The sequence below is a fragment of the Antechinus flavipes genome, chromosome 5 (genome assembly GCF_016432865.1).
Source record: "Antechinus flavipes isolate AdamAnt ecotype Samford, QLD, Australia chromosome 5, AdamAnt_v2, whole genome shotgun sequence".
NCBI lineage: Eukaryota > Metazoa > Chordata > Mammalia > Dasyuromorphia > Dasyuridae > Antechinus > Antechinus flavipes.
The window spans coordinates 234298950-234311122 of record NC_067402.1 but is presented as its reverse complement, the minus strand read 5'-3'; the positions used below and the strand labels follow the sequence as shown (position 1 = coordinate 234311122).

Genomic DNA, 12173 nt, shown 5'->3' with positions numbered 1-12173 from the left:
ATCAGCCTGTTCTGGTCAGTTCATCATGATTTCTAAATTATCAATGTCCTAATTAGTGAAGTATTAAGTACGTTCCACACAATACTTACTTTCTGGTCCTCATTATTTAGCTGAGACATTAACATTTCTGTATTGCATGTACTCCATTCCCAACTGCGATTGATGAAATAGTCCAACATGGAAATAGTTTTCAACATGCGATTCATCAGTTTTGCCATTCTGAAGCAGAGAAAGGACAGAAATAAATCTAAAGTGTACTTTTTACAATTGTTTATCAACATTTCTGTTTGGTAACCTATACTATGAAAAACAAGTTATTTTTAAGAAACACTAAAATTTTCAATTGCTATTCTCAATATCTAGGAATTTATGTAAAAACATGTTTATTTCTCTAGTTATTCTCTGTTAGTTGAAGGAATTGGAATGAATATCTAAATGCTAGTTATAATCTCAATTTTCACATAGCCCCATTTCTTTTTTGCTTTTCATTCCTTTCAGTAGAAGACCCATCATAAAAAATAGTACCTCTTTACCTTTACTCAATACACATACACACCTCTGATTTACCAGGGAAAAATCTCATCTCTTCTTATAATATTGCATAATGCTATACATTAAAAAAGGGATAGGACCTATGGGGCTATATAGACCAATATGGGCATAATTGCTCATATTGTAGGAGTCACAACTTCATTTAGTATTCATGGAGCTTAAGTAAACCAGCTTTTGTAATATGACTTTAAAATAAGTCTTTTTCTATCCCTTTACCAATCAGACCATCTTCGCTGCATTAATTACATGTGTAGTAATAAGCATATGAGGCACAGGTATTTTCATTTGGCTATTATGAGAACTCAAAATAACATTTTCCAGGGCAATTTTAATTACAGTAAAATTTATTTACAGATAAATCCCATTATCAGTTAGTCAATGAGAATTTTAAAGCACTTAATGTATGCCAGTACTGTTAAGTACTGAAACTATGAAGAAAGGCAAAAATATAGTTTCTTCTTGCAGGAAATTCACATTCTAATGGGGGAGATGGCATACAAGAAATTGTGTGGACATATATAGTATATATATATAGAGAGAAGATAATTTTGGAGGGAAAGCACTTGCAACTCATACTGAATCAGATCCTCAACTCTTCAGTTCTTTCCCACCCCTTCCCTCTGCACTGGTCAATCTCACCCTTTTCCCTTATTTTGCCTCCTTGATAAACTGGTCCAATCCTGTACTATTCTTGAGTCCCTGGTCCTTTTATCAGATCACCAATTGTTCCCTGCCAAACCTAAACCTTGAATGATAACTTTTAGTTTCTACTACTTTCACTTCAATAAAATTGCTGCTGAACAGAGGTGGGAAAAAAAATCACATAACTTCTAACTGGATCCGCTGTGAACTTGTTATGCAAGTTCAATTAAGATTCTCACTGCTACCCTTATCAACACTATATCCTACTCTTTGCAGTGCATCTGCCAAACCTTTTCATCCTTCCTCAAAATCTCCCATGAAATCCCCTCATTTCTTCAGTTAAGCTGAGAGCTCCTTCTTCTTTCCTCTTCTTCATCTCATCACTTGTCTACTGTATCTCTTCTACACACAAAGTGATTGCTGTACTAAAATCCACCCCTCCACAAATGGTTCCATTTCTTCCTGTCTCTTCTGACAGATTGTCCCTTTCTGTTATCCTACTCTCACTATCACTTATCTGTAACCACATCTGATCTCCTGGTTCATTTCCTACTGCCTACAAATATATCCAAGACACCTCCATTCTCAAAAAACTCTCACTTAATCTTTTCATCCGTGCTAATTATTATCTTTTATCTCTTCTGCTTTTGTAGCCAAATTCCTTGAAAAGGTAATCTATTATAAATATCTTCACTTTGTTTCCTCTTATTCTTAATCCCTTACAATCTGGCTTATAACTTTATCATCCCTCTAAAAAATTTCCTCCTAAATTCCTAGAGATTTCTCTTGATTATAAAATCCAGTGACCTTTTCTCAGTCCTCATTTTTCTTGAACTTTCTGCAGCCTCTGGAACTACTGATTACTCTTTTTTTCTTGAGTCTACTCTACGTTTTTGGACAGTACTTTCCTTGGTTCTCTTTCTACCTGTCAGAACACTGAGCTTATTTTGTTACATTCTCATTTAGATCATGCCCACTGTCGGTGTACCACAGGGCTCTGTCCTGGGTCCAGGTGATTTCATTGGGTTTAATTACAATCTTTGTTTTGATAATTCTCAAATCTCCCTATCCTGCTTTAAGATCTGTACTGACCTTCAATCTTGAATTTCAAACTGCCTTTCAGATATCTTGACCTGGATGTCCAGTTGGCATCCTAAACTCAACTTGTGTAAAATTCAATTCATTATCTTTCCCCCTAAACCCTCCCTCTAACTTCTCTGTGGCTGAAGGCAACACCATTCTTCTAGTCTCTTAGACACATAAACTGGTATTATTTTTGATTCCTGGCTGTTTTTACTTCCCATTCCCCATCTAAGACCTGTCAATTTCGGCTTTGCAATATCTCTTTCCTTTTTTGATATTGCCACCATTTGGGTACAGGCACTTATCACATCCAACTTGTACCATTACAATATCCTGCTGGTGCATCAACCTGTCTAAAATCTCTCTCATTCCAGTCCATCCTCTACTCAGACATGAAAGTGATTTTCCTAAAGCATAGATCTCATCTGGTCATACTCCTATTCAATAAACTCCAATAGCTCCCTATTGACTCTAAAATCAAATACAAAGTGCTCTGGCATTCAATGCCTTTCATAATCTAGCTCCTTCCCCTTTACCATTTTCCAGTCCTCTTACACCTTATTTTGTGACATACTTTTTTAATCTAGCAAAAGGGAAACACCAGGAGAGACTTCTTATGGAATATAGACTTTGGCTTGATTTTAAAAGGAAGCCAGGAAGGAGAGATCGGGCAGAATAACTTTCTGGCATAAAGAATAGCCCATGAAAAGGCCTGGAGATGGGAAATTGAATGTTGTATATCTGGAAGTAAACTATGTAGTAGCTGGATTGTTGTTCAACCTTTGTTCAGAGAACCAATGACATCAGGAATGCGATATCTTGATTTGAACTTGGAGTCTGAATGGAGATTTATTTTTTATTACATTTATTTTACTGTTTTCATTTTTTTTTGTTTTTTTCTCTTTCTTGATTTTCCCCTTTTGCTCTGATTCTTTTTTTTTTTAATAACATAACTACTATGGAAATATGTTTTATATGATTATACATATTATAACCCATATCAGATCGCTTGCCATCTTGAGCAGGGGGAGGAGAGGAAGAGAAGTAGAATAAAAATGGAAATTAAAATGTCATAAAAGTAAATGTTGAAAACTTAAAAAAAAAACAAATTTAAACAACAAATTTTGTACTTTTCTAAACCAGTTGTATGCATATATTACAAAAGATCTTCACAGCCTATGAGACAGGTAGGACAGATGGCATAATCTCCATTAGAAATAAGAAGACTAGGGAGAGCTAGGTGGTACAGCAGTTAAGAGTACCAACTAACTAAAGTCAGGAGGACCTGAGTTCAAATGCGAATTCAGACACTTAATACTTCCTAGTTGTGTTTCCTTGGGTAAGTCACTTAACCCAATTGTCTCATTAAAAAAAAAAAAAAGAAAAGAAAAAGAAATGAGAAGATTGAAACTAAAAAAAGTTAGAATGTCTTAAGTCATTCCAAAATAATTTTGTGTTTCACAGTCAGTAGCTAAACCCAAGCCTACTAGCTCCAAATTTAGTACTCTTTTCATCATATCATATTTTTTTATTTCTTTATTCATATCTGAAGGGTGCTTACCCTTTGAATGTGTTCTAAATTCATTCAGCATGGGTGTTAGTTTCCAATTCCACCAATCAATGATAAATTTCAGATTAGTTTATCTTCTCACCTGGGCTTTCTTCCTGTGAGGCGAAGATAAAAGTCATACATCACTGCTGGAGCCATGTGACTAATAGTATTCCAAAGATAAGTTGAGAAGTTGTTGGTTGTGAAGTCAGCATTTGGCCTTCTAAATGCTTTCTCAAGGGGAGCTTTTTCAAAAGTGGCTAAGACTTGAAATCCTGGAAAATAGTAGACAGAGAGGTATAAAATAAGTTCTATTATGGTAATATAATTTAAATTTGCTGGAATGCATGAAGCATCGCATAAGTGAAAGGAAATCATATTTATTGCACTTTTAAATAATGAGGTTCCCCTTTCAGAAAACAGAATTTTTTCCTAGTAAATAGCAAAAAAATTCATATCAAAATGTGCTGATCTCAATCTCCCAATCCTTTTTAAAGCAAAATTGGGTCATTTTCACCATTCTCACTAGAGAGAGAAATTTAATTTGTATGCTATTCCTAGATCAACTTGTCACTGTTATTAAGCACAAAGTCAAGGGGCACCTACAAATGCATAAGTATTTTTTAAATGCTTAGAATATAGTCCCTCCTCATAAATTTTAACTCTAAAAACACATTTAGGGGGAAAGCATTAAGTTGTCCAAATCAACACAATTTGAGCTGTTTTATCAATTCCTTATAGACCAATAATTCTAATCTATTACTAGAGTCCCAATGACAGAATTTTAGGTTATTCTAAATTAGTTAGATACTAATCATTAAGGACTTATTGCATGTCATTTATGTTAAGCACTTGGGATACAAAAAAGAGCAAAAGACAATCACTACCCCTAGATGATTTCATAACCTAATGAAACAGACTACATGCAAACAATATGTGGAAATAAACTGAATGAATGAATAGAAAACAATTGACAGAAGGAAGATGCTAGAATTAAGGGAAAGAGTTCCTGTTGGAAGTGGGATACTAGTTGAGATTTGAAGGAATGCACAAGACATGAGGAAGGGAATATCAAAGCCATGGGGGACAGGAGATAAAATATTCAGAGTTGGGAAATGGAGTGTCTTGTTTGGATAGTAGCCAGGAGGCCAATATCACTGTTTCAAAGAATTGGACCATTCTCCTATTAAAGGTTACCCATTTGGTTTCCAGTTCTTTGCTGACACAAAAAGAGCTGCTTTAAAAAGTTTGTACATATGGATCCATTTCTTCTTTCTTTGTTCTTTTTGGGATATAGATTTAGTAATATTGTTGGGTCAAAGTTGTTTTAAATTTGCATTTATCTTATTACTGATTTAGAGCATTTTCTTATTATTTTAGATAACAGATTTTTTTATCTGAAAACTACCTATGTTTATTTCATATTTATCAATTGGGGAATGACTCTTGTTCTTATGTATCTTAGAAATGAGACCATTACTAGAGAATCTCACTGCACAGAATGCCCCAGTATTTTGCTTTTCTAATTTTGGCTTAAGTGGTTTTGTTTATGCATATTTTTAGAAAATTTTATGTAACCCAAATTGTCTGTTTTACTTCCTGTGAACTTCTCTAAATCCTTTTGATCATGAACTTTTCTTTCTAGCCACAGATCTGACAGGTAATTTCTTTCATGCTCAAATTTGGCACTTTTTATGTCCATATCACCTATCTACTTGTAGCTTGTCTTGGTGGGTGGTATAAGATGTTGATCTATACTTAGTTTCTGCCTTACTCCTTTCCAGTTTTTCCAACAAGTTTTGTTGCATAGTGAATTTTTGCCCCCATACCTGAGATCTTTGAGTTTAAAAAATACTAGGGTACTCTGTTTTCTGTTTCTCCATACTGAATACTTAATCTCTTTGATCAATCAACCTGGGTTCTTCTTAATCAGTGCCACATTCCTCTGATGATTACAACTTTGTAGTATGGTTTGAGATCTGGTGCTGCTATGCTCCCTTCCATCCCATTTTTTATTTCCCTTGATATTTTTAAATTTTTCTTCCTCTAGATAAATTTTGCAATTTTTTTTAGCTCTATATAGTAATCTTAGTTCAATTAGTTTGGTAGTGAATATGTAAGTTAATGTAGATAGTTTTGTCATTTTTATTATATTGGCTTAGCTTACCTATGAACAGTTTTTTTCTCCAATTATTTTAGATCCATAGTTATATGAAAAGTGTTTTTATAATTGTGCTTATATGAAGTTCCTGTATGTTTCTTGTCAGGTTCCAAACTATTTTAAATGCAATTACTTTTTCTCTCTCTGTTGGATTTTATTGGCAATATAGAAATAGTAATGATTTATGAGTTTTTTAAATATCCTAAGAAATTGGTAAAGTCATTGTTTCAATTCATTTTTAATTGGCTCTCTGATTTTCTAAGTATCTTCATATATCTTTGCAGATATAATCATATCTGCATTTTGAATATTAATAATAATAATAGACATCCTTGCTTTATTCTTATCCTATTAGAAAAGCCTCTATTTTATCCCTATTACAGATAATGCTAGGTTTTAGTTTTACATAGATACTGTTTATAGTAAGAAAAGTTCCATTTAATTTTATGCTTTCTAGTGCTTTCCTTATTTCTATTCATATAAAGCTACTATAATAATATTACTAAAGTGCAGGTCCATGCATGTCACATATCTACTCAAAAATCTTTAGTGATCTCCACTTATTATTCTACAGAATTAACATGGAAACAACTTGCCTATCAATGAAGGTTGTCTTAAGTGATAATAATAAAATAGATAAAATAATAAAAATAATAAATATTACTCATTAATTAGCTTTAATCTATCCTTCTCAGTTTTCCTTCACAAACTGGTTTATTACTTGTCAAACTTGACATTACATCTTCCATCCTTGTTCCTGAGCATAGAGTATTTCTGAAGCCTAGAATGCATCTTTTCCTTATTGTCATCCCTCATTTAAGTCATTTAACCTTTCTGTGCTTCAGGTAATTTTCAAAGACTGTCAAGTTATGAACAGATTACCAAATGAATTGAAGTTATCTCCACACGGGACATAAACTACACCAATGAAATTTAGGGGCTAGATTTCCTTCCCATCCATCCATTCCCATCTCCAATCATCTTCTAACATGTTAAAGTATATTGTATCATTTGCGGATTTGATAAGCAAAGTCATCCTTCACTGATTAAAAAATGTTAAATAGTATAGGGCTAAACATAAAATCTCTGGATATTCTATCAGAAAATTTCCAATCTGACTAATCTAAATCAAGGCAGGCTAACAAGCATTTATTAAACACTATAGGCCATGTATCTGTGCTAAGCAACATTCAAACATGTATGTACATGAATATGTACAAGATAAAATGGAGACAATCTCAGAAGGCATTAAGATATTGGGAAAGGTTTTCTTGTAGAAATTGTGATTTTGAGACTTGAAAGAAGCCAGAGAAATTAGGAGACAGGGTAAAAAGGAAAGAATGAAAATGCATTGGAGTCAATACAAGAAAGAGAACCGTATTACTGAGTCACAGAATAAGTGAAAAGAATAATGTTAAATTAGGTCTTTTTAATATATTTTTCCATTCATCAGTTTCATTTAAATTTCCAGTTTTGTTGACATATAATTGATAAAATAGATTGTAATAATTGTCTGTTTTCTCTTTATTTTTCCCCCTGTGGCTGTTTTCCTGAAGGATTCTGTTTCCTAGATTATCATTTAAAAGGAGCTCCAGCAATACTCACCTACTTGATTCCAGATTCAACTCACTCAATGAATTTCTCTACTTCCTTGTCACCACCTTGACTGCACTTGAATACTTTTCTACATACAACTCTCTCTATTTTCCATCTTTCCTCTGTTTGTGATATTCCCCCATTAGAAAGTAAACTCAAGTGGAAGAATTGTCTGCATGCTCGGAATTTAACTAGCAAATAGTAATTGCTTAATAAATGATCCATCTTTGGTTGTGAATTCTCTTTTTTCATTTTTTAAAAATTTGGTTGTTGTTTCTTTTAAATAAAATAAACTAATGGTTTGTCTATTTTGTCTTCAGAAAACAGCTCCTAGCTTTATTTAATTCAATAGGGTTTGTTTTCTCCCTCAATTTTATTTAGAGCCTCAATGACAGAATCTTAGGTTAGTGTTCAGTTGGTCAATAAGCATTTATTGAGTGCTTACAATGTGCCAGGCACTATGCTAAGTGATAGGGATACAAAGAAAGGCAAAAACAATCTCTATTTTCAAGGAACTCACCAGTTAATGGAGGGAACCTCATACAAACAGATAAATACACACACACACACACGATATAAGATATACAGGATAAAATAAGATAATCTTGTATGAGGGATTTTGATTAAGACTTTAATAATGCTAAGAGGCAGAAATGAGGGGAGAAAAATTTGAAACTTAAAATCTTACAAAAAGGAATGTTAAAAACTATTTTTATATGTAATTGGAAAAATAAAATACTATTGAATTCAGGGGAAAAAGGAAAAGCATACAAGCATAGAGGCAAAGAAAGAATCTTATGAACCTGTTATCTGAAATAGGAAAAAGAAGGTTGAACACATACTCAATACTCAAATAGACTTGATCAAAAATGCTTTTTTATAAATGTCATAAACACAAAGGAATTGTATATCCTCTATATCTTTTAACCAATTGTAAAATGATAAAGATGAGATTTGTTAAAGATTTTTTCTTGAAAGCTCATTTTTTTTCCATGCTAACATCTTTTGGAGAATGAATGGAATTAGATGATTATTTGAATAAAAATTTTGTGTAGATAGAAAAATAAGCATATTGGTCAATAGTTGTTCATATATATTTGATCTTACTTTGTTAATAAAGTCTGAACTTTAAAAAAATACATTATTACATATTTACATATATATGTACTATTTTTATGTAATTGATCTGAAAGTTGTAGATTTAGTCTTTTGACATTTGTATTGAATTTGAGATTTCCTTCCAGCCTGTAGCCTGTGGAGTTATAGGTGGCTTCAGTTTTCAAATATTGGCTGCAGTTTCAGATGAAGTGACATACTCATTATGTGTATATAGTGTGAGTAGGAATACTGATCATGTATTACTGTCCTTATGCGTTCACAAAGGTGGTTACTATATGTACTTATAAATATACATACACACACACAATAAATAAATGATGAAACATGTTACCTATCTCTTGATAGAGTTAATAAACAAAACTTTTTTTGACATGGTAATGATAGGTATTTGTTTTGCTTGACTATACTTATTTGTTACAAAGAGGGGGTGTTTCGTCTTTCAGTTATTAATGGGAGAAAAGCTTGGAGGGGAAAAGAAAGTGTAGCTATAGTGATGTCAAAAAAAGGCTATTCTATCATTTAAAAAAGTATGAAAGGAACAAAAATCATTTGTTTTGAAAGTAATTTGAGAATGTTACATTTTTTAAAAAGAAAGTGGTATAAATAGAGATTTGTGGTTTCATTTGCAATCTTTTTGTGTTTTGTTGTATATATGGAAATGTTGATTGGTGTGTATTTTTGTTCAGCACATAAAAAATTTAAAAATGATTAAATAAACTTTCTAGGAATATTTTGGATTTCAGTATTACAAGTGTATATTCTACAGGAGAATACAAAGTATATGCAATATGTTAGGTGGTATGTATGAATTTATAAATTATAGATAAAAAGTGTTGACACCAAAGCATAAATCTACTATTCTGCCATTTTATTAAACTGGAATGTTTTAAATGTTAAGGAATCACAGAAAGTCCAAAACAAACTAAGAATTCCTTGGGGTTTCTTCACAAATCAATCAAAAACACGTGAAAGGAAGTGAGTCAAAGAATCAAATTTTTTACATTGAGATAGTAGGATAGATTCTCAACTGGGCCTTCATGGCCACATTACTTCTCTCTAATTCATTTTCTTTTCTTTTTTTCTTTTTCTTCTTCTTCTTCTTCTTCTTTTTTTTTTTTTAATGAGGCAACTGGGATTAAGTGACTTGCCCAGGGTCACACAGCTAGGAAGTGTGAAGTGTCTGAGGCCAGATTTGAACTAAGGTCCTCCTGACTTAAGGGCTGGTCCTCTATTCACTGCACCATCTACCTGCCCCTCTAATTCATTTTCTATCATATTCCCCAAAGGAAATGTTCCAAATATTTGCTCTTCAAACTTCCCACACTATCCTTTTCTCTACCTTCTCAGAAAAGGACCTCACTCCATCCTTTACTTAGAAAAGGGACCATTTGCCATGTGCTTTCTCTCTCATTCATTCATTCAGCCATCTATCCATCCATTTAAAAATTTATTTGATTTATTTAGTTAAGACTATTGACTGCATCTCAAGCCCTTGAGATCACTTTTTATTGTTTCCTCATTTACTCCCAGTTCTAGTGAATAGATAAATCGGGGAAGCTAGGTGATACAGTAGATAAAATACTGGACCTGGTATCAGGAAGATCCGAGTTCAAATGTAACCTCAGACAAATCTGGCAAGTTACTATTTGCCTCATTTCCTCATATATAAAATGGGGACACACTGGAGAAGAAAATGGCAAACTTCTTCCATATCTTTGCCAAAAAATAGTTAGAATTGGTGGTGGAGCCAGGATAGTTGAGAAAAGGCATCAATTTGCCTGTTCTTCCCCCCAAATCCCTCCAAACACTTTAAAATAATGCCAGAAGACAATTCCTAGAGCAGCAGAATTTACAAAAGGATGGAATGAAATAACTTTCCAGCCAAAGACAACTTAGAAGTTCAGAAGGAAAGATCCATAGGACCCAGGTGAGAGTGGAGCAAAGTCCAGTGCATGCTGTGCCAGCACAGCCTCAGCAAACCAAGTATAGCATTTGGCAGTCACTAAATTACCAGGAGCAGTTGCTTCCAGAGCTCCCAGCCCACAAATAGTAGGAAATTCAATCAAATGGTCAGAAAGCTATTATAAGAATCTCCTTGCTATCACTGAGGCAGGATTTTGTTGCTTTTCCCATACTCAGATCCAGGTCACAGTCCTGGATGACTGACCCAGGGCAGAGAAGCCCTGTACACTAGAACTTACAGATGCAATGGAGCGTGAATTCTCATCACAATTCCAGTGCAGAAAAGAGTGTTTGCAGTCACTCACAGATTGGAGTACAACTTAGATTATACCACCTTGGAAAAACAGAAAATTTAGAGGTCCCTAGAAGTATCTCTGAAAACAGGGACAGAAAACTCCTGAGTCTTGCAACATGGTACCCTCCATTCTGGAAACAGAGTCTTACTTTAACAAAGAGTTAAAAGTCAAAAAATTCATGGATAGAGCACTAGTCCTGAAGTCTGGAGAATCTGAGACTTGACACAAGCTGTATGAAAGCAGGCAGGTCACTTAATCCTGATTGTATGCGCACATATGCACAGTCAAGAAATAGACTGGAAAAACAAGGAAACAATAGAAAAATATTCTGACTACAGAAAGTTACTATGGTGACAAGGAAAATCAAAACATGTACTCAGAAGAAGGCAACAAAACTTTCAAACATTCTTAATGAAAAGATAAGAACTGAATAGAAAATTTGACTTGGACATGGATATGAACAAAAATATAATTTAAAAATATATTTAATAAAGCAGCCCTCTTCTGGTGGTAAAGAATTGTAAATTGAGGGAATACCCATTGACTGGAGAATGATTGAACAAATTCTGGTATGTGATTATGATGAGCAAGGAAAAGAATTCTGGGATGATGGCAGAGTAGATCAGAAAGTTTCCTCCACAGACAAAATGAAATTGCCAAAGTGGACCAATGAAAAATAAATTAGATTTGGGGTTTAACAGGGGTCCTTCTGGGACAACTGAAGGCTCTAGGACAAAGCTTTTGCCAAAATGAAAAGTAAGTATTTCCAGGTTAGTTCCACTGAAACAAGCAAGCAGGGAGCCCTGTGGCTAATTAGGTTCAAAGCTACTTCAGCCTGAACCATAGGAATGTTTACCTCCTGGACAGTATGGGAAGTTGGGGATCTGAGTTCAGAAAGATTCAGGCAATCTCTGGTCTGAATGTTCAGAACTAGCACAGGCTTGGTGAATGCAGAAGCTGTAGGACTGCTGGCTGCTAGCATTCACAGGAGTTCTTGTTTTTGATTTTCCAACCAGAGAAGAGAACTGAAGTCAGAGACACCACGCCTCTCACCACAGGACTAAAGGTGATTATACTAAAAAGTCATTATTTTAAAAAACATGATCAGGCAAAGGAGAAAGAGCCCAAACATAGAAATTTACCATGGGAATAGGGAAGACCAGAGTTCATTTTCAGACAAGGATACTTAAATAAAAAGGCCTCTTCTACCCCA

The 12173-nt window shown here is 33.9% G+C and overlaps 1 protein-coding gene and 1 long non-coding RNA gene across 4 annotated transcripts in view; one reads left to right on the top strand and one right to left on the bottom strand.

Annotated features, from left to right (window-relative positions):
• The window catches only part of LOC127537854 (uncharacterized), a 28136-nt gene extending 18706 nt beyond the window's left edge, over positions 1–9430 (top strand). Inside the window, exon 2 of the long non-coding RNA XR_007947619.1 lies at positions 7544–9430. This is a non-coding gene — a long non-coding RNA (uncharacterized LOC127537854). The remainder of the gene's footprint in view (positions 1–7543) is intronic.
• Positions 1–12173, bottom strand: part of FAR2 (fatty acyl-CoA reductase 2) — a 185770-nt gene that overhangs the window by 23080 nt on the left and 150517 nt on the right. For all 3 annotated transcript variants that reach the window (XM_051961134.1, XM_051961132.1, XM_051961133.1), the window contains exons 9-10: positions 3930–4101; positions 90–219 (exon numbers count right to left, since the gene is read on the bottom strand). In XM_051961134.1, coding sequence (XP_051817094.1) covers positions 90–219; positions 3930–4101 — 302 coding nt within the window. The remainder of the gene's footprint in view (positions 1–89; positions 220–3929; positions 4102–12173) is intronic.